Here is a 17,354-nt window from a genome sequence, read left to right on the forward strand (position 1 = left end):
AACCCAAGAAAATATATTCAAACATCAAGAACAAACAACTAAACTACTACAGACACAGGCTATTTAACATCACCGTATCTTTGTCTATTTTCCAACCATGTTTTGCAATGCATGTAATGGACAAATGCTACGAAGGCGGTGGTTGTTTATACAAGCGCCACGGAGCAAGTCACTTGAGCACGGTTATCTCCTACGAACTAGAACACAAACTTTTCCTCTAATGAAATCTCAACCCCTTCAAGTGTGCGGTACGAATCGTATGACTCATCAATCATGAGTGTGCCCTGAGAGGGGCGAAACGGGCCAAGGCTGCTCTCCAACCAGCCCTTTAATTGCGGTTCACGCGACAGATGCACACCTGAACATTACAGGGATACGCGAGTTAAGCGCAATCTAACTTTTTGGGTCGTTCTGGCTAGTAGCATAAATACAAAAAAGCACACTCATAGTCAGACGCACAGGTGAGACCGAAACCATATTCCAGAGCTCACCTTCCTGCATACTTCATCGTAGCGGGATCGATCAGTGAAATCGCTCTTATCTTGGGTTTGTAGTAGATAGGCATGTCTTATCAGTTTGTATAACGCGCGTGATAGCACGCAGCCCACCACCTGTAGGGTTCGCAGATTGCGCTAAGACGAAAGTATTCGTAAGAGTGCCATTTGCCGGGAAACATCTAAAAAAAACTCCTACCGCGGTAGTGTTAGAAATTAGCAGCTAACTAACAGTCTGTGCCAGGTAGACTCGTAGTGTCGACGAGGAAGAAACCAATCTTATTTCCCCTGAACAAAAAAAAAAAACCCATCAGAAACACCTTCATCATGGGCTGCAGTGAAATCATGCGTAATCTCGGTGGTAAGTTTGAACAATTGAAAACGCAATGAGACCAGGCGGAGGATAAGCCTCGTGGGCAGAGGATTTTAAACATTTTTCTTCTACGTTGTTGCAATGTGATAACTTGATTTTGTTTTTCCTTTTCTCCCCTATCCCTTTTGTTCAACCCAACTCTATTGCCATCAACAGACCTTGTAATGAACAATAAACTGGTCACCTTCCTGAGTGTGGCCTTGTTCGCATTCGTGATCACTGTGATAGCACTAGCGGTGTCGAACAATAATAATGCGAGCGATCTGGAGGAATGCCAGGCAAGGCTGGCAGAGTTTTTGTCTTCCACGACAACAACGATTGTGACACCTGAAACTACTACAACGGTTGCACCAACTCCTGAAACGACCACACAAGCTACCCCGCCCCCGCCTAGCTCGTAACTAGAATAAACAGTCCCAAGTTAATAAATTGATCGCAGGTTTTACGGTGTGCGTCATCATTTCATAAGTTCGTGGCGGTGAGCTTATTTTATTCTATTCTATTCGTATTCCTAAGTACGTGCGAAACCCGGCCAATAGCAGTGCAGTGAACATGTAGGTGATAATGCGAGATAAATCTGTGTCAGCTCTTGTGCCTGATACCTTGACGTTGGTATCACAACGATAGTCGGTTGGTCGATTGGTGTTGCGTTTCGGTGATAACGAAGGCCACGTTCCGTGAGTCACTGGTGACTAGAGCTAGGTGGTCCCGCATTCCCACCGGGGCGTGACGTTTCGCTATCGGCAACATGTGCAACAGAGTGCTATAAGCCATGTGAATAATGTAAAATCTGAAGAAATTGCAATATGTAATGTAAAATCACTGGCGTAGATACACGCAAACACCACCATTGTCAATAAAGTTTCGCATAAGCTAGCAAGCAAAGATGGGTTAATGAATTGGAAGCAGGTTCTTTTTGTGTTCAAAATGCATCCAAAAATTACGGCACATCATGTGTACAATTTGTTTGTTGTAGAAATGTACCAATCAGATTTTCTATATTAAATTTATATCGAAATTTACATTCCTCACATCATGTAGCTCCATCGGTCGTTTGAAAACCGCTAGCGATCGTTTGAAAAGAACGTAGTAATTCTTCCCACCACCAGAGGGCAGAAAGCTCTGCACTGCTTGCGAAGCTTTATCGATGAACCATCGTTATTTCTTTTCGTCCGCAACGTTTTTTTGTAATGTGAGTGCAAACGTGACTATAACTTAATTTAAACTATACAACCTAACAAAGCAGTAGAATCGGTATCGTTTAGACATTATTAGTGATACAAATACAAATGAAACAAATAAAGCAGAACAACAAAAATAAATAAAGAAATTAACTTAAAAAAGCAGGCCGGCCAGACCAGAACAACGGAGAAAAGTATGTTTATCCCGTAATATGTCTCTTACATATTCAGAATTTACTAGGCAAAAACCAACTGATAGTCAGTAATATTTTGAAATTTAAAACTTAAACTGATCTTAAAAATAAAATACCTATCCACTACTCATAATCACGTTCCACTACTCATAATACCCAAAAGAAACCATTTAAGAACCTCATTTGAAAGAAACCTTGATAAGTAACTAATTAAAATCCGTTACGTTCCTTGTTTATTCCAACGTTCAATTTCTTCCAATTACTTCTACATGTGCACTAAAACAATATTGAGTGGAGAAAAGTTTAAGTTTACTAGCACTGAATCAATACACCCATGATCATCAACTAAAGGTTAGATCAAATGCATAAATTAAACCTACTGGGATCATTCCCATATTATTCGCATTATTCTATTAAGAATCATCTAACAGGAATTCTAACTCAGCTGGAAAGTACAAACGAGCATGATAGAACGCGCGCGCCGTACCGGCCGTCATGTTAGAATACATTTCCATACTCAGGAAGCAACCAAGCGGCCGGCGCGACCGGTTCTGAACCGTTCCGTGCGGGCGTTATTCTTCCACCAATACACCAATAGCACCAAGATAGAACGCATCGTTCGGTCGTATGCCGATGATCGTCCCCGGGCCAAACAGTGGTGGAGTCTTGTGCGGGACAGATATAGAAGGTTGAACAACGACAACAGCTTAATTGTCGTGGCTCCCGCGATACACGCAGGAACTGAGTAGATTAGGTAATCGGGCGCCGTACGGGAGTCGTCAGACGGACAGCACAGATCAGAGTGATAGTTGCGGATACAAAAAAGGAAGGGAGAGGTAAAGTAAGCGCTAGCGACGATGATAACGCTGAACTGCCTGTAGTGGTCTGGCTGATAAGCTACGACAACAGGCCGTACCGAGCATGTGCAATCGTTCATCAAAATTTATCTCGCAACCTTCCCCGCTGCAGATGAAACCGGGACTGGTCGTTCGGTTCACGCCAAAGGCCAGTTAAACGTTGATCCTACGTGAAGGTGAAAGCAGCAACAGCACGTCCCCCAGCATTATGGCCGGCGGTACCACCAGTAGTGCTCGGTCGAAAATGAAAGCAAAAGGTGTGCAAGATTCCGGTCGAACGAACTCCCCGTCCGAGGATGTGGCGAATCTGCATCAGCTTGAAGCACAGCACGGCATCCTGGGCATTGTGCTGCTGTTGTTTTGCGGCACCGTCTCCAGCTATCTGTGCACCTACCTGCCGGAAGCGCTGACGGCGGCCGACCTCGATCGCCATCCGACCGCATTCATCGCCGAACGCGCCTGGGACAATCTGCAGGTGCTGAACGATTTCGGCCCCAAGCCGACCGGTTCGCGGGCGAACGAACTCGGTGCGGCCGACTACATACGGCGTGAGATCGAAAAGGCAAAAGCCACTGCTCACGCCGCTCAACTCGTGGAGACCGCTCACCAGACCATTTCCGGTGCGTACCCGATCGCGTTTCTCGGCAACCCGCTAACGAGCGTGTATCGGAACGCGCAGAACCTCGTGGTAAGGTTGGCAGGGCGGTCGGAGGATGGCGAGCGGGCAGCATTGATGCTGAACTGCCACTACGACACGGTCGCCAGCAGCCCGGGAGCGAGCGACGACGGTGGCAGCTGTGCGGTGATGCTGGAGATCTTGCGCGTGTTATCGCGTGCCCCGGAACGGAACCGCCACTCGATCGTGTTTCTGTTTAACGGTGCCGAGGAAACGCCACTGCAGGCAGCGCACGGGTTCGTCAGTCAACATCGGTGGGCGGGGGAGGTACGTGCCTTCCTGAACCTCGAATCGGCCGGATCGGGCGGTAAGGAGCAACTGTTCCAAGCCGGCCCACAGCACCCGTGGCTGATTGAAGCGTACGGACGTGCGGTGCGCCATCCGGCCGCCCAAACCGTTTCGGAGGAGATCTTCCAGTCCGGCATCATACCGTCGGATACGGATTTTCGCATCTTCCGCGACTTTGGCCACGTGCCCGGGATGGACTTTGCGCACACGATCAACGGATACCGGTACCATACGAGGTTCGACACGATTGACTACCTGACGCTACCGGTACTGCAGCGCACGGGCGATAACATACTGGCGCTTACGCGCGAACTTGCCAACGGTGAGGAGCTGGGCCGGGTCGGCAGCGATCCGAACCTGGCCGAGGGTTACAGTGTATTCTTTGACGTGCTGGGTTTGTTCTTCGTCAGCTACAGTGCCAGTACGGGGCAAATAGTGAATGTGATGCTTGCGGTATTGTCGCTGGCGATGCCACTGATGGAACTTTGCCGCCAGGTACGACGAGTTGGTGAGCGAAGCGTTTTGAGTCAGACACTGGTGGGCCTGCTGGGTACGGTTTGTGGTACGGCAGCGAGCGTCGGTGTGGTGTTGCTCGTGGCGAACCGATTGGATGCTGTTGGACGTGCCATGTCATGGTTCTCGACGCCATATCTCATCCTCGGACTGTACGGATGTCCCGTCATCTTGATGCATTGCTTTGCGCATCGTTTGTGCAGCCATTGGTTCAGCGATAAGAAGGTATGGATCAGCCGATTTCGGTGCATTTAGGTTTTAATAGCGCCCTTTCAATCTTTCAGTCCCCGCTCAACCTTACGCAAACGGTTCGTGCCCGTCTGATCGGAGTGAACCTCTTCTGGACGCTACTGATCATCCCGCTAACCCTTGCGAACATTCGGAGCGCATACATCATCGCAGTAATTGTGCTGCTTTCGCTGCTCTCCACCATCCTGACGTCCGTGCTTGGATACCAAGGTCAGCCACGCCGCTGGCTAGCTCTTCATCTAGCATTCCAGGTTCCCACCCTGCTGTGGGCAACCAAGTTTTACCATCTATTGGTAAAGCTGTTCGTACCCATCACAGGACGTATGGGTGCCGGTACTAACCCCGAATATCTGATTGCCCTGTTGGTGGCTTGCTTTGGCCTTCTGTGTGTGAGCTATCTAGTGCCGCTGGTTGGACTGCTTAAAGGCACTTCCGAGCTAACTGCACGAATGACCGTATTCGCAATGATTGCGTTCCTGCTGGGATGCTGCACGCAGGTTGGCTTTCCGTACCGGGACGAAAGCAATGGGGAACCGTCGGTTCAGCGTCATTACGTTACGGTACGTTGATGAGTCCTTATTCTGTAACTTTTCTTAACTTGATTTCCCGTTTTGGCGTATAGCACACGCTCCAAGTGGCACATCGTGATGGGGCAGTCGTGTCCGAAGGCGCTGGTTTCCTGTTCCGTGAAATGGACCGCAATGCGGTGCGCGTGATACGTGGAGTGGCCAAACCGGCCGAAGCCGTTCCCATGCGCCAGATGGAGACCTGCCGCACGATGCTGTTCTGCGGTGTGCCTTTTTATTCGATCTGGCATCAGATCCGTTTCAAGTACGTGGGGAAAAAACTGAATAATTTTGCTTCACTTACCTCCCAAAATCACCTCATATCCGTTGATCCGCTTCCTTTTCGTTTCTTCCTCCCTTTCCAAAAACAGTAACTACTGGATGGAAGGACCTTCGCCGGCGATAGAAAAACACACTCTGCCCACGTTTGAGCTGGTAAGGGTGCACCAGAATTCCAGCAGCGTTCGGCACTATAGCTTTGAAATAGTGCACCGCCATCAGACCTGCGTCCAGTCGGCACTAATAATTGCTCCCAAGCCAGGCGTCCAGCTGGTGGCTTGGAGCCTGATGGACACGGTGCCGGGCACGATAGAGTTCAACGGAGAGCGGGCACACTTTGTGCTGATAACCTACGGCCTGGCGGACGATGCACCGTGGACAGTCACGTTCGCGTTTGAGTACGACCCGGATCATCTGCAGGATGGCGCTGGCGCGAAGCTGTTTGACGTGAGCTGGGTAAACACGTACTGGGAGCACGGGGATAAGCACACGGACGAGTTTCGGAAGCTAATCGACCAGTTCCCGGAGTGGGCTCACGTTATCCCATCGGTGGCTGTTGTGAACATTACTGCCCATTGAAGAATTATTTTGTAATGTAATAAAACAATTAAACTGTTTTAATATTAAAAAGGTCCAAATGTATAAGGTGGTCGCTATGGTTACATTCTAGCACTCGGGATACAGTGCCAGCTCACGCACACTATGCTACATCCGCTATCTGTCATAATCGCAACCCATTGTAAACAAACCGGGTGCGAGCAAATCGCTTGCCAAACAGCCACCGTGTCCACAATTGTTTCGTCGGATAATTTGTTACGCCCTGCTGGAGTGTAATTTGAATGGTGTTGCACTAGAAACGCTAGAAAGCTGTTGGATGGCGCTGTTGCTACCACTGTCGCGGTCGTCGTCATCTTCAGTGCGCAAAATGAAAGCGAAAGAATCGAACTACGATCCCAACATTCACCGCTTACCATGGTACGGTGGCTGGGTGCTGCTTGCATTGGTGGCCCTTTGCGGTACGGTCAGCTACTGGTCCTTCTTCTACCTGCCACCGGCCCTGACCGCAGCCGATCTCGCCCAGCAACCGCTTGTGTTCAATGGTGCGCGCGCCTGGGACACACTGACCCATCTGGATGCACTCGGCCCAAAGACGACCGGTTCACGAGCGAACGAAGTGCGTGCGGTAGAGGTGCTGGAACGGGAGTTTTCCCTCATCAACGCGTCGCACCATCCCGCCCAGCAGGTGCTGTACGAGAAGCAGATCGTCTCCGGCCAGTACGGGATCAATTTCTTCGGCAGCCAGATGACCAGCGTGTACCGCCGGGTGCAGAATTTGATCGTGAAGCTCGTCGGTGCGGAAGACCGGCATGCACTGATGCTGAACTGCCACTTCGACTCCGTGGCCAGCAGTCCGGGAGCGAGCGATGACTGTGGTAGCTGCGCGGTGATGCTGGAAATTCTGCGCGTACTATCGCGCGCCCCGGAACGGATCCGCCACTCGATCGTATTTCTGTTTAACGGTGCGGAAGAAACGCCACTGCAAGCATCGCACGGTTTCATCACGGGGCACCGGTGGGCACGGGAGGTGCGTGCCTTTCTGAACCTTGAGTCGGCCGGGTCTGGTGGGAAGGAGCTGCTGTTCCAGAGCGGACCCCAGCACCCGTGGCTGATCGAGGCGTACTCACGTGCCGTCCGGCATCCGTTCGGGCAGGCGATCGGCGAAGAGATCTTCCAGTCCGGGCTCATACCGTCCGACACGGACTTTCGCATCTTCCGCGACTTTGGACACGTGCCGGGGCTAGACTTTGCGCACATCTTTAACGGCTACCGGTACCACACACGGTACGATTCGGTGCAGTTCCTTTCGCCGGCGGTTTTGCAGCGAACAGGCGACAACATACTGTCGATGGTGAGACTACTGGCGAACGGTAATCAGCTAGCAAACCGGGACGACGGTCAGTCCGAAGGAAGCATGGTGTTTTTTGACTTCCTGGGTCTGTTTTTCATCTCGTACACGGCTATCGAGGGGACGGTGCTGAACATTGTGGTGTCAATCGCTGGTCTTGTGGTTGGTTGCTGGAGCGTACTGGCCGTCGTCGGTTGGAGCAACTGGCGCTCGATGGGACGAGAGATGTTGCACGGGTTTGTGGCCACGTTGGTCGGTTCCGGTGCTGGCATAGGGCTCAATCTGGCTACGGCTTATGGAATGGATCGTGCCGTAGATCGTTCGATGTCGTGGTACTCTTCCTGCTGGCTTGTAGTCGGATTGTATTGCGTGCCGGTGATGATGTTGCTGTTTATCGCCCATCGTGAGTTCCACAGGCTGTTTAGCAAGTCGAAGGTACGTTTGCTTCAAGACAACTTCGGGACAGCTAATACTAATCCGATGCTCTTCTTATTACGTTTCTTTCCACAGACTGTCCTTTCGCTGACTCTCACAGTACAGGCACGAATTGTAGGAGTGTTCCTTTTCTGGGCGCTGCTTACAATTGGTGCGACCGTGTATGGACTCCGTTCAGCTTACGTTATTGCCATAATGCTTACCCTAGCACTGTTCAGCATGACGCTCACCGCACTGCTCAAGCTGCAATCCTTCCCTGGCGGCTACTGGCTTATCATCTACCTGCTCGTGCACAGCGTAGCGCTACTCTGGACCACGCAGTTCTACCACATCTTCACCAACATCTTCATCCCCATCACCGGCCGATCGGGAGCGAATGACAATCCGGATTTGATCATCGGCATCGTTGCTGCCGCTTGTACCATCTTCACGACCAGCTTCCTCGTCCCGCTGGTGAACTTGCTGCGTAAGCCGTACCGTACCATCGGCACGCTGTTTGTACTTTTTCTGGCAGCTCTGGCCCTGGGAACAGTATCCTCATTCGGATTCCCTTACACCGGCCCCGGTTCCTCGCCGTCTGACGCTCCCAAGGTACAGCGCATTCTTGTGCAGCATACGGTACGTCAATTTTACGAACCCAACAGCACGCAAACGGTTCGTTCGGCTGACGCTGGCTACCTGTTTCGGCTGTGGGATCGACACAACGAGCGTACGGTGCGCGATGTGCTCGAAAAGCAATCACCAGGGAAGGGTGCCAGCGCACTGGAGCCAACAGAGCTGCCAGAATGCAAGCGGGAAGTATTTTGCGGTATGCCCGGCTCAGCTATACGTTTCACCTCACTTTGGTCACCGCAGTTGAACCGTCCCAACACTCCGGATATGGTGAAACTCTCACTGGATCGATGGGAGGTCGTTCGCCGCAATGCAAACGGATCTAGCGTAAAGCTTACGATCAGTCTCAACGGAAGTTTTCAATCAACCATACTCGTGCGCCCGAGACGCAATGTGCGGCTCACTGGCTGGAATCTCACACCGGAAGTGCCGGTAAAGTTGGCAGCCGCCGGTCACAAAGCGTACTTTTTACTCATCACCCATGGTCTCGCCGGAGAGCCAGTACCATTGATACTGGATCTGGAAACCGATAGGCAGTCGGACACGGTAGAACCTTTGGTGGACATCAGTGTTACATCAAACTTCTGGGAGTACCATGAGCACTTCACGGAGGAATTCAGTCGATTCGTGGCATCGTTCCCAAGTTGGGCACACGTTGTACCTTCCGTGACCGTGGTGAATGTTTACACTTTTTAATACATTTTTTAAATATAATTTAAATGGTTTTTACACAGCGGTACGCTGATTTTGCTCAAGCAAACCGCAACTCTTTCTCATCTCGGGGGCAGTGGGTTAATTAAGTAACTAGTAGTACCGTCGACTGACACATGACTGAAATAAAAAAAAGGAACTGAGCACACTCAATACCCCACACTGCTTGTGAAGAAAATAAAGAGAAATATTTGCAAACAATCTGATTTCTTCTAACATGTTACTCAATTACACTTTATTTTCCAGACACGCACACACATACCGCTGCCGTTTCCAAATGCATCTTTGCGCACCATTGCCTTCTCCTCTCTAATAAGTTCTACATCATGAGTGTTAGAGTCATTTGTTCTCCTTTAACATGTTAACATAAAAGCTCTTTCAAACACACAGCCTCTCCCATCAGCTCAGTTTTTCAGAGTTCTGTCTACTGCTACTATCGTTCAATATAACGTCATAGAATATGTGTGTGTGTTTGAGTGTTTATGATTATGCATTTTTTCTGTGTAGCTAATGCCGTGTCGTTAAAATCTCCCGACCGCTTCGGGCCTGCTTATGCTACCCGTAGGAGGAGTAGTGTATATTCTTGTATATATCATAGCTTTAAGAAGTAGGTGTGTATATATGGAAACTCTAGAACGCTGCTGGCTAAATACGACTACGTACAGTGCTGTGGAACGCTGGAGTGTATACTATCTCGAGGTCTAATTGATGGTGGTAGTTGAAAATGAGTTACACGAACCTCACGGAAGCCTGCATTGGGAGGAATGGGTGCTCGCTCCCAAACCCCCTTGTTGAGGAGTTTCTAGTAGTTTTCATTAAAATGTTGGGGTTTGCTGCACGTGTTTTTCATCGTCATGCCAATACTATGAGTTTTGCAAATGCGATGCGATAATTTCGATGAGCGTTTTCAATGTACATTATAGTATAGATCCTCTAGCCCGTGTCTCTGGGGCTGTACTTTGAGCTTTGCTGTCTTCACCCGACCTCGGAACAATTCCTCTACAAACTCGGCGACTCGGCGAGCATCAGAGAGATAGAGAGTCACATTCGATGATTAGAATATTGTTTGTTTTACCGCGAAATTCTTTCTAATTCCTAATCATTTTTTGGCCATACACTTGCGCTACACGCAACAAACACTGCGCTTGCTCTTCCCTGTGTGCAGATTCTATCATTTATGGTTGCGGCGTTTATGGGGCCAAAACTAACGAGACTGTGTTAACGGGACAATACTGATATAATTATATACTCTTACTGCTAATAAAATAGAGGTGTATAAAAGCGAGTGTGTACTCCTCCTTTCCCTCTCTCGCGATTCATGTGTCGCCAATTGCGCTTTACCTTGGATAGTTTGTTCTGTTTCACATGCGGCGCATTGAATGTAGAAAATGGAACGAATAAAGGATAATAAATAAAAAGATAAAATTGCAAATACGCATAACCCCGTAAAATTAGTTTCAATGGTGACCAAGTTGCTTGTGAAAAAGTGAAAATCTTCTTGTGGCAACCATGTCACACGCAATTCGTTGAAGAATTTTTGATTCCCGATATTGCCAGATCTGGCAGATCCTTCTGTTCGAATGTCCCTTTTGGTTGATTATTTCTTCATTTTTCTTCACACAAATGAATTCAACATGTGCTGTGGTATTGTATCTACTCCGCGTACACCTTGTTCTTCCTACAACTTCTTTCTCTGCTACAACAAATATGAAATACGTGGAGAGCCATGCGTTGTAGCATATTTTGAAGTAACAAAACAACCGCTGCCTATTTTTTCACCTGTCTTTTATGCGCTATCATTGTTCAGTTTCAGCGTTTTTATAAAACATTTACGTTTGCCCATGCTTAGACGGCATCCGTCGGACTCTGGAATTCCGACAGTGCATGTACGGGGTTTTGAGTTTTCTTCTGCGATGCACGTCGCACCTTGGCACGCACTTCCTCCGGTTTTTCCGGACGCACAAGGGGCTTCTTTTCCGGCGCCTTCATCTTCCACACAACAATAGGAGACTGTAGTAAAAATGAGGATAAAATCGGTTATTATAAATAAATAGAAAATAAAATTCTTATGAAGGAGACTAAAACGTTCAACACACTATCGGACACAACAGACATGAGATATGAGATGTAGGAAATAGTAAAATGGAAAGCGGATGTGTATTGAATATGTTGGAGAAATAGTAAATTGTTACCATGAATCAATGCGTGAGTTAAAAAAAACACAAGCTAATATCATGAATGAAAATGCAATACTTTGCAAAATGATATTAATGGTTTAAAATTCTTAGCTATACTATTCTATTCACTAGTAATAAATATGAGATGAAAATGTTTTTCTATGCGACATTGTGTGTGAGATGTATTTAGAAATGCATGAAGCTAAACAAGCGATTTTTATACAGCAAATTAGAACAATTCTTAACTTTATAATAAGAACAATGAGATTAATGAAATAATCACTATCCGTAATATGGAGAAACATTTCACCATATCATGGACAATTATCTTGACAACTCATGAGCGTATTGATGGCTTGGTGGAATAATGTAGATATGAATGAACAAGAAGGTTGAATTAGCTAAAACATGTATGCAATTTGAATAAATGTAGTTTCATCTCTAGTAGACGAAACTAACAGCAATTAAAAAAATAAATCAACTTTACGCTCAAGAAGAGAATCTTTGGATATGATTGTATGGACTTACGTAGTTCTAGAATTATTAAATTTCGCATAAAAATACGTCCACGGATGGAACACACAATGTAGTATGGTTGGGAGTTGTGATAGATTGTTCAAATGTAATATGTCGCATCATATGTACGTATAAAGAGGAGCCAAGTTGCGTGAATAGCACCGGTGAGGTTGTTTAATGTTTAACGATCAGATCGGATGTAAGGGAGAAAAATTGCGAAAAGTATTATGAGTTATTCTGATAGCAGTTAAATGATTTTCTGTAACCATCACCGGGGAGACGCGGGTAATGACAGATTACAGATACAATTCAGTCGATATTAGCTCGCATGAAACATTCCTCCCACAAACCCAGAAATCACTCTACTTAAATAAACACACTTACCGAAACAGTGCCCTGTCGTGTGTACTTCGTGGAAGCAACGTACGAGTACTTGACCGTGTACACGACGGCATTCATCAGGTTCTTCGCTGCCTGAATCAGCGAGGTCGCACTGTCCAGCTGTAAAGAGAACCGGAGCGTACAAAAAACCGGACGATAAAAAAGAAAGAGAGAGGTCAAGGGTAGATTAGATCGTTCAACTAAAGAAAAATCGGAACATAATTTCACCATTACCCCTGACACGATCAGTTCACCGCTAATGTTCTGCACATCAGCTTTCACTTTGGAGGTGATCTGAATCTGGTGACAGTACAGGGCAATACGCTGCAGGTAGGCGAGCAAATCCTTCTTGGTCGAGCTTTCCGGGCACTGGTCGGCAATTTCGCGCGTCAGCTTGTCCAGCTTGGTGCCCGCTTCGGAAATCTTCTTCGCCGCATTAATAACATCCATCGTCGTTTTTAATGGGCCACGTCCACTGCACAAGAGAGGAAGTCATTTAAAATCGTTGAAACAAGATCGATCGCTGATGATGTGAGGAGTGTGAGATGTATGTGTGTGTGCATGGGTATCGTACCGCGTAAAGTCCGTCATTTCCATCATGATCATGCACATGTGCTTGGCAAGGTAGATGATATCGTTGCCAGTGTCGTCCCACTTGGCTACCTCCGAATCGAATGTCAACTTCTCACGGCGGAACAGTTCGACCTGCTGCATAATCTTCTGCTTGTCCTCTTCGTTCATCTTACGCATTGCCTCCTACAAAGATATAAATCAGCGTGCGATTAGTGAGATCATTAGCGAACGATGGACGACAACTAAAACTAAACTAAAACTAAAAAAATAGTATAAAACTTACTCTAGCAGTTGTGATGCCACTAATTTCTGGATACTCATCAATAGTTTGATCTCCGGTATGTGCGCTCGCTGTCATGGAAGATGAAGTGTGCAACATATTAGTTTTGTTGTAGCTAAGACAATAGAATTTAAACATGCAGAAGCAACATACATAATGCTACGGGGGTTAACATTCATTACGCTAGCTAAGAAAACACATAAAACATATTCTTACATCTACTGCGCGTCTCGATGGTCATATCTTCGACTGGTTCGAATTCCGTATCGGTGTCCAACTCATCGGAACTCTGATTTTCCATGCAATTGCAACCATAGACAACACAAAAACAGGCACATAAACGCATAAACACACACACACAAAGGAGAACGAATGCAGGAACACAAACACAACGTGAAACAGGATGAAAATCATTGCAAGAGTGTGCAAGCAGTAATTAAATGATTTCCACACGTTTTGTTGAAGGATATACACAGGCAATGCATTTAATTAATGGCATGGAACGAAACGAAAAAAAGAATAAACAATAATGAAATGGCACTGTTGTAGTAGATAGAGACACAATGGTAAGGGTTATTGAGAATGGGGATCATAAATCAATGCTAAAATAACATTACGTTCAAATCATCACTAAGTACACACATTGCAATACACATGGACATAAGCAGTAAGGTAAACATTCGTTCTACTAGAAAGAAGGTGTCGGCCTATGTTTTGCTTACATTTGCTTCTAGTTTCAAGTGTGTACTGTTCGTCTTCAATATCTTCAGGATCTAAATCTTCCTCGTCCTTTAGAGCAAAATGATGGGAATAAATAAAATATATTTTATAAAAATGGGTAATTTGTCTAGAAAGAGCAATTCATCCGAACGAACGTAGTGAATATGAAGAAGATAATTGGCTCAATTCTATGAAGTAATGAATCAAGTAATTTAGCATACTTTACAGATCTTTAAAACCTTCAGATCATTGAAATACAAATCAATGAGATGTTGTAGTGAATTTGGGAAAGGGTAACTGATCAGCGCAATGGAAATCAATTGACTTACCCTGTTCATCAGCACGGCACGACGAATTTCACGCACACCATCGTATACCAGTCGTGATGCATCGATAAAATCGTTCTCATCCACATCCTTTGGAGAGTTCGAGGACAGCGCATCAACGGCCACATCGACACGCTGCGCAAACTTAGACATCACCTGTTCCCGTAACACTTTCACCGCTTCCAGGACGCGCTTGGTGTAGATGCAAGGTTCGTAGTTGTCCATCTCCGCCTCTACCACGTTGCAAACACGCGCCGAACGTCCCTGAATTGCGCCGGCCGTGTTGCGCAGATCCTGCGCATCGCCCTCCTGCAGCGCCAGCACACACTTGTTCACATCTTCCAGGATGTGATTTTCGGACACGGCCAGGAAATCATCGATCGTGGTAATATCGTCGACGGCTTCGGTCAGAATGCGCACCTGGTTCTCCCACGCCTGCCGGTAGGCTTCCATGTTCTCTTGCGCAACCTTCGAGTTGGGTCGGGCGGCCAGTATGAGCGCGGCATTGATCACCTGCGGGCAGAGCGTTTCGATCTGGTCCGCTGCATATCGGACCATCTTCACGCCGTCCTCATTGTTCGACATGCTGCACACGAGATTTGCCACCTCGACCAGCTTTTCCGCGTGCTTGGTGAAAATATCGGCACGCTCGCGGACGAGCTTCTCGTTGCCGCCGCGCGCTGCGTCGATCAGGTCCAGCAGGGGCATGTTCGTTTCCAGGAACGAATCCGACACGTGATCGACGACCGCTTTGCGCAGCTGACGGCGCAGATCCTTCGTTTTCCGGTACATATGACCGATTGCTCGCTCCAGTTCCGGCGTGCGATCCTTCGTACCCATCTGAGCAACATAAAATAAACAATCGTCATTAAATAATCCTTACAGCGTAATAGTTGTAAAACAAACGTGCCAATGTCTTAGCTAGCGAGCCTTTTACTTACATTCGACATGTACTCCGAAAGCAAATCCTGCAGTGCTTGCCGTACGGCATTACACTCTCCCACAATGCGCTCGCGCCGTTCGTCGCGCGTACAGTCCGCGTCTGCCATCAGTGCGGCCGCACTGATGATGCTCTCCAGCCGCTCCTCAAGCGACGGCCTAGAGCGCACCTCGTTGTATGCCCGCGGGTCCATTATAATGCCCTCGTCAAAGTCATCCAGCGCGGCTGCCAACTCGCCCGCGCCAACATACACATCCTGCGGCTGCGACGACTTGCCCTGCGCCACATCGCTTATCGTGTTGACCGCCTCGCACACCTGCTTCAGAATGTGGTCACGGTTCACCTTCGCCAGATCCAGCTCCGGATGGCGCACGTACACTTTCGACGCCGTCAGCAGCATGGTGGAGTGCTTCTTCAGCACGGCCCGGGCGGCCGCCAGATCGTCCCGCAGCTGCGGGTCCTTCAGCTCCTGCTGCCGTTTGGCCGCCTGCTTAATCAGCTCGTTCGCATTACGGCCAAACTGGCGCATATTGTTCATCAGCTCATCCTGCGACGAAGCGTTCCGCAGCTTGTCCAGATCGTCCTCGACAACGTGCAGTGACTTTAGCAGCAAGTGGACGTCCACCATGTCGGCCAGGATGAGGAGGCGCGTCACCGCGGACAGTAGATTTCGGGCCGCACGGACCATGTTGCCCCGCTTGAGCGAGCTGCACGGATCCTCGGAAAACTCGCGAGCGGCAATGCTCATCGCGGAACCCGTCTTGCGGACCTCCTCCACCGCCGACAGCATCTCCTGCGTAATGTCCGGGTTTTCATAGGCAATCTGTTCGCCCCGCTCGATGAAAATGTCGGTCGCCTTCTCGACGGCAGCGACCAACGCACTTGCGCGTTTCGATTTGCCTGTGGGGAAAGGGCCAGCCAGTGTCAGGCAGTAGGGGAGGGGGATGGGTGTAGAAAGGAAGAGAAAAGAAAGAAGAAAAAAACCAGAACAGAACATTACTAACGAGGGGATCAAACCAATGGCAACTATCCAATTCCATGTTGCAATAAAATGTCAATCAATAGCCTTTCCGGGGTGGGGTGGGAATTCCGCATGAGCGATTCCAAATGCAGCCTAACAAAAGCCCATCTCAGAGCTGGAGAAACACTTCATGTAGGGGTGCGGAGGGAGGCGAACCGTTACTCACCTTTTTTCTTCTTACTCGGACCCTTTGTGCTGACGAGCGTGGTCACCTGCAGTACCAATGGTTCGAGTGTTTTTTCCACCGACATTGTGCGAATTTCCAGATTCTTTGGGTCCCATTTCAGGGCCACTTGGCCGAAATTTGATAGCGTTTCCATTGCGCCCGGAACACCTCTGCCACCAGTCGTCGTGGTCGTTGTCTAATCGAGAAAGTGGTGTTCTCGGGGAGGGTCTCGCGGCCGTCACAATTTCACTCCGAAATCCCACACGCACTCGGGCACTCGCCTTTGTTGCAAAGCTCAGCTCTCGCGTACGGACCAACGTTGATGGGCTTTTGTTTGCCCCCACACACAGCACAGCGCGTTCCACACGAAATGCAGCAGAATTCACATCAGATTAGTCACCCTCCAGCAGCAGCAGCACACTGCTTCCTACACTCTCTGTATGCTTGTGCTTGAATGCTTTTTTTCACACACACACACACGCACGCGCGCTCTGTGCGATTATGTTTTCCAAGTTTTACCAGCGGCCAACACTTACTACCGCTGGATATTGGTGTTAATCGAAGCACAAACCTTTAAATTGCGTACTTTTCACTGTGAAAGTACCTTTCGCGATGGTTTTGCTTCCTAAAAACTCACTTTTTCACCACCAAACACAAGGGTGTGACGCGTAGCAAAGGTTTGAGAAATTTACTTTGACTCTTGTCATCGCTGCGAGAGTAGCCGAGAAGGCGATAGCAGCGTCAGCGAGGAGCAAAAGAGAGGTAGTGAAAATATCATCATCCTCCAGCTCAGTTTGACACGCTTGGCCTCTCGCTTGCTCCTGTTTGTGACTATGGGCACAAGCAGCGCACCAGAGAACCAGCCATCTTGGACAGTGGAATTGGGCACTGTGCTGGTCAAAACTCTCGTTTGACGTTTC

At 48.2% G+C, this 17,354-nt stretch overlaps 4 protein-coding genes across 8 annotated transcripts; 3 read left to right on the forward strand and 1 right to left on the reverse strand.

Moving 5' to 3' along the window:
- Positions 1-365: 365 nt before the first annotated feature.
- Positions 366-1,752, forward strand: LOC4576879 (uncharacterized). Its single transcript, XM_001230832.2, has 2 exons — positions 366-855; positions 1,024-1,752. The coding sequence occupies exons 1-2, from the start codon at positions 822-824 to the stop codon at positions 1,266-1,268; spliced, it is 279 nt and encodes a 92-aa protein (XP_001230833.2). The 5' UTR covers positions 366-821; the 3' UTR covers positions 1,269-1,752.
- Positions 1,753-2,832: 1,080 nt separating this feature from the next.
- On the forward strand, positions 2,833-6,300 carry LOC5667624 (endoplasmic reticulum metallopeptidase 1). Of its 2 annotated transcripts, none has more exons than XM_001688278.3 (5): positions 2,833-3,078; positions 3,212-4,801; positions 4,861-5,385; positions 5,448-5,656; positions 5,763-6,300. In XM_001688278.3, exons 2-5 carry the CDS (start codon positions 3,308-3,310, stop codon positions 6,247-6,249), a joined length of 2,715 nt encoding a protein of 904 aa, XP_001688330.3. In that variant the 5' UTR covers positions 2,833-3,078; positions 3,212-3,307; the 3' UTR covers positions 6,250-6,300. The 2 variants fall into 2 exon arrangements, with proteins under 2 accessions (XP_001688330.3, XP_061502921.1); XM_061646937.1 differs by having other exon boundaries at positions 2,858-3,083.
- Positions 6,301-6,405: 105 nt separating this feature from the next.
- On the forward strand, positions 6,406-9,487 carry LOC1272796 (endoplasmic reticulum metallopeptidase 1). The gene is made up of 2 exons (XM_311708.6): positions 6,406-8,011; positions 8,087-9,487. The coding sequence occupies exons 1-2, from the start codon at positions 6,545-6,547 to the stop codon at positions 9,317-9,319; spliced, it is 2,700 nt and encodes an 899-aa protein (XP_311708.6). The 5' UTR covers positions 6,406-6,544; the 3' UTR covers positions 9,320-9,487.
- Positions 9,488-9,540: 53 nt separating this feature from the next.
- On the reverse strand, positions 9,541-17,256 carry LOC1272798 (catenin alpha). 4 transcript variants are annotated; one of them, XM_061646939.1, is made up of 9 exons: positions 16,435-17,256; positions 15,249-16,147; positions 14,311-15,147; positions 13,478-13,550; positions 13,265-13,332; positions 12,983-13,164; positions 12,643-12,883; positions 12,412-12,528; positions 9,541-11,344 (listed from the first exon to the last, which is right to left on the reverse strand). In XM_061646939.1, the coding sequence occupies exons 1-9, from the start codon at positions 16,586-16,588 to the stop codon at positions 11,180-11,182; spliced, it is 2,736 nt and encodes a 911-aa protein (XP_061502923.1). In that variant the 5' UTR covers positions 16,589-17,256; the 3' UTR covers positions 9,541-11,179. The 4 variants fall into 4 exon arrangements, with proteins under 4 accessions (XP_061502923.1, XP_061502922.1, XP_311710.4 ...); XM_061646938.1 differs by having other exon boundaries at positions 12,637-12,883; XM_311710.6 differs by lacking the exon at positions 13,478-13,550 and adding an exon at positions 13,984-14,050.
- Between the last annotated feature and the right edge of the window lie 98 nt (positions 17,257-17,354).

This window comes from Anopheles gambiae, chromosome 2, assembly GCF_943734735.2.
Source record: "Anopheles gambiae chromosome 2, idAnoGambNW_F1_1, whole genome shotgun sequence".
Classification (NCBI taxonomy): domain Eukaryota; kingdom Metazoa; phylum Arthropoda; class Insecta; order Diptera; family Culicidae; genus Anopheles; species Anopheles gambiae.

Coding starts and splice junctions, on each gene's coding strand:
- LOC1272798 (XM_061646938.1), bottom strand. CDS start 16,588: ATGGAAACGCTATCAAATTTCGGCCAAGTGGCCCTGAAATGGGACCCA. Junction 12,529..12,636: donor TGATCGTGTCAGGGGTAATG/GTGAAATTATGT, acceptor TTCTCTTTACAG/CTGGACAGTGCGACCTCGCT. Junction 11,345..12,411: donor CACGACAGGGCACTGTTTCG/GTAAGTGTGTTT, acceptor TTTTTACTACAG/TCTCCTATTGTTGTGTGGAA.
- LOC4576879 (XM_001230832.2), top strand. CDS start 822: ATGGGCTGCAGTGAAATCATGCGTAATCTCGGTG. Junction 856..1,023: donor AATCATGCGTAATCTCGGTG/GTAAGTTTGAAC, acceptor TGCCATCAACAG/ACCTTGTAATGAACAATAAA.
- LOC5667624 (XM_001688278.3), top strand. CDS start 3,308: ATGGCCGGCGGTACCACCAGTAGTGCTCGGTCGAAAATGAAAGCAAAA. Junction 4,802..4,860: donor ATTGGTTCAGCGATAAGAAG/GTATGGATCAGC, acceptor TCAATCTTTCAG/TCCCCGCTCAACCTTACGCA. Junction 5,386..5,447: donor TTCAGCGTCATTACGTTACG/GTACGTTGATGA, acceptor TTTGGCGTATAG/CACACGCTCCAAGTGGCACA.
- LOC1272796 (XM_311708.6), top strand. CDS start 6,545: ATGGCGCTGTTGCTACCACTGTCGCGGTCGTCGTCATCTTCAGTGCGC. Junction 8,012..8,086: donor GGCTGTTTAGCAAGTCGAAG/GTACGTTTGCTT, acceptor TTCTTTCCACAG/ACTGTCCTTTCGCTGACTCT.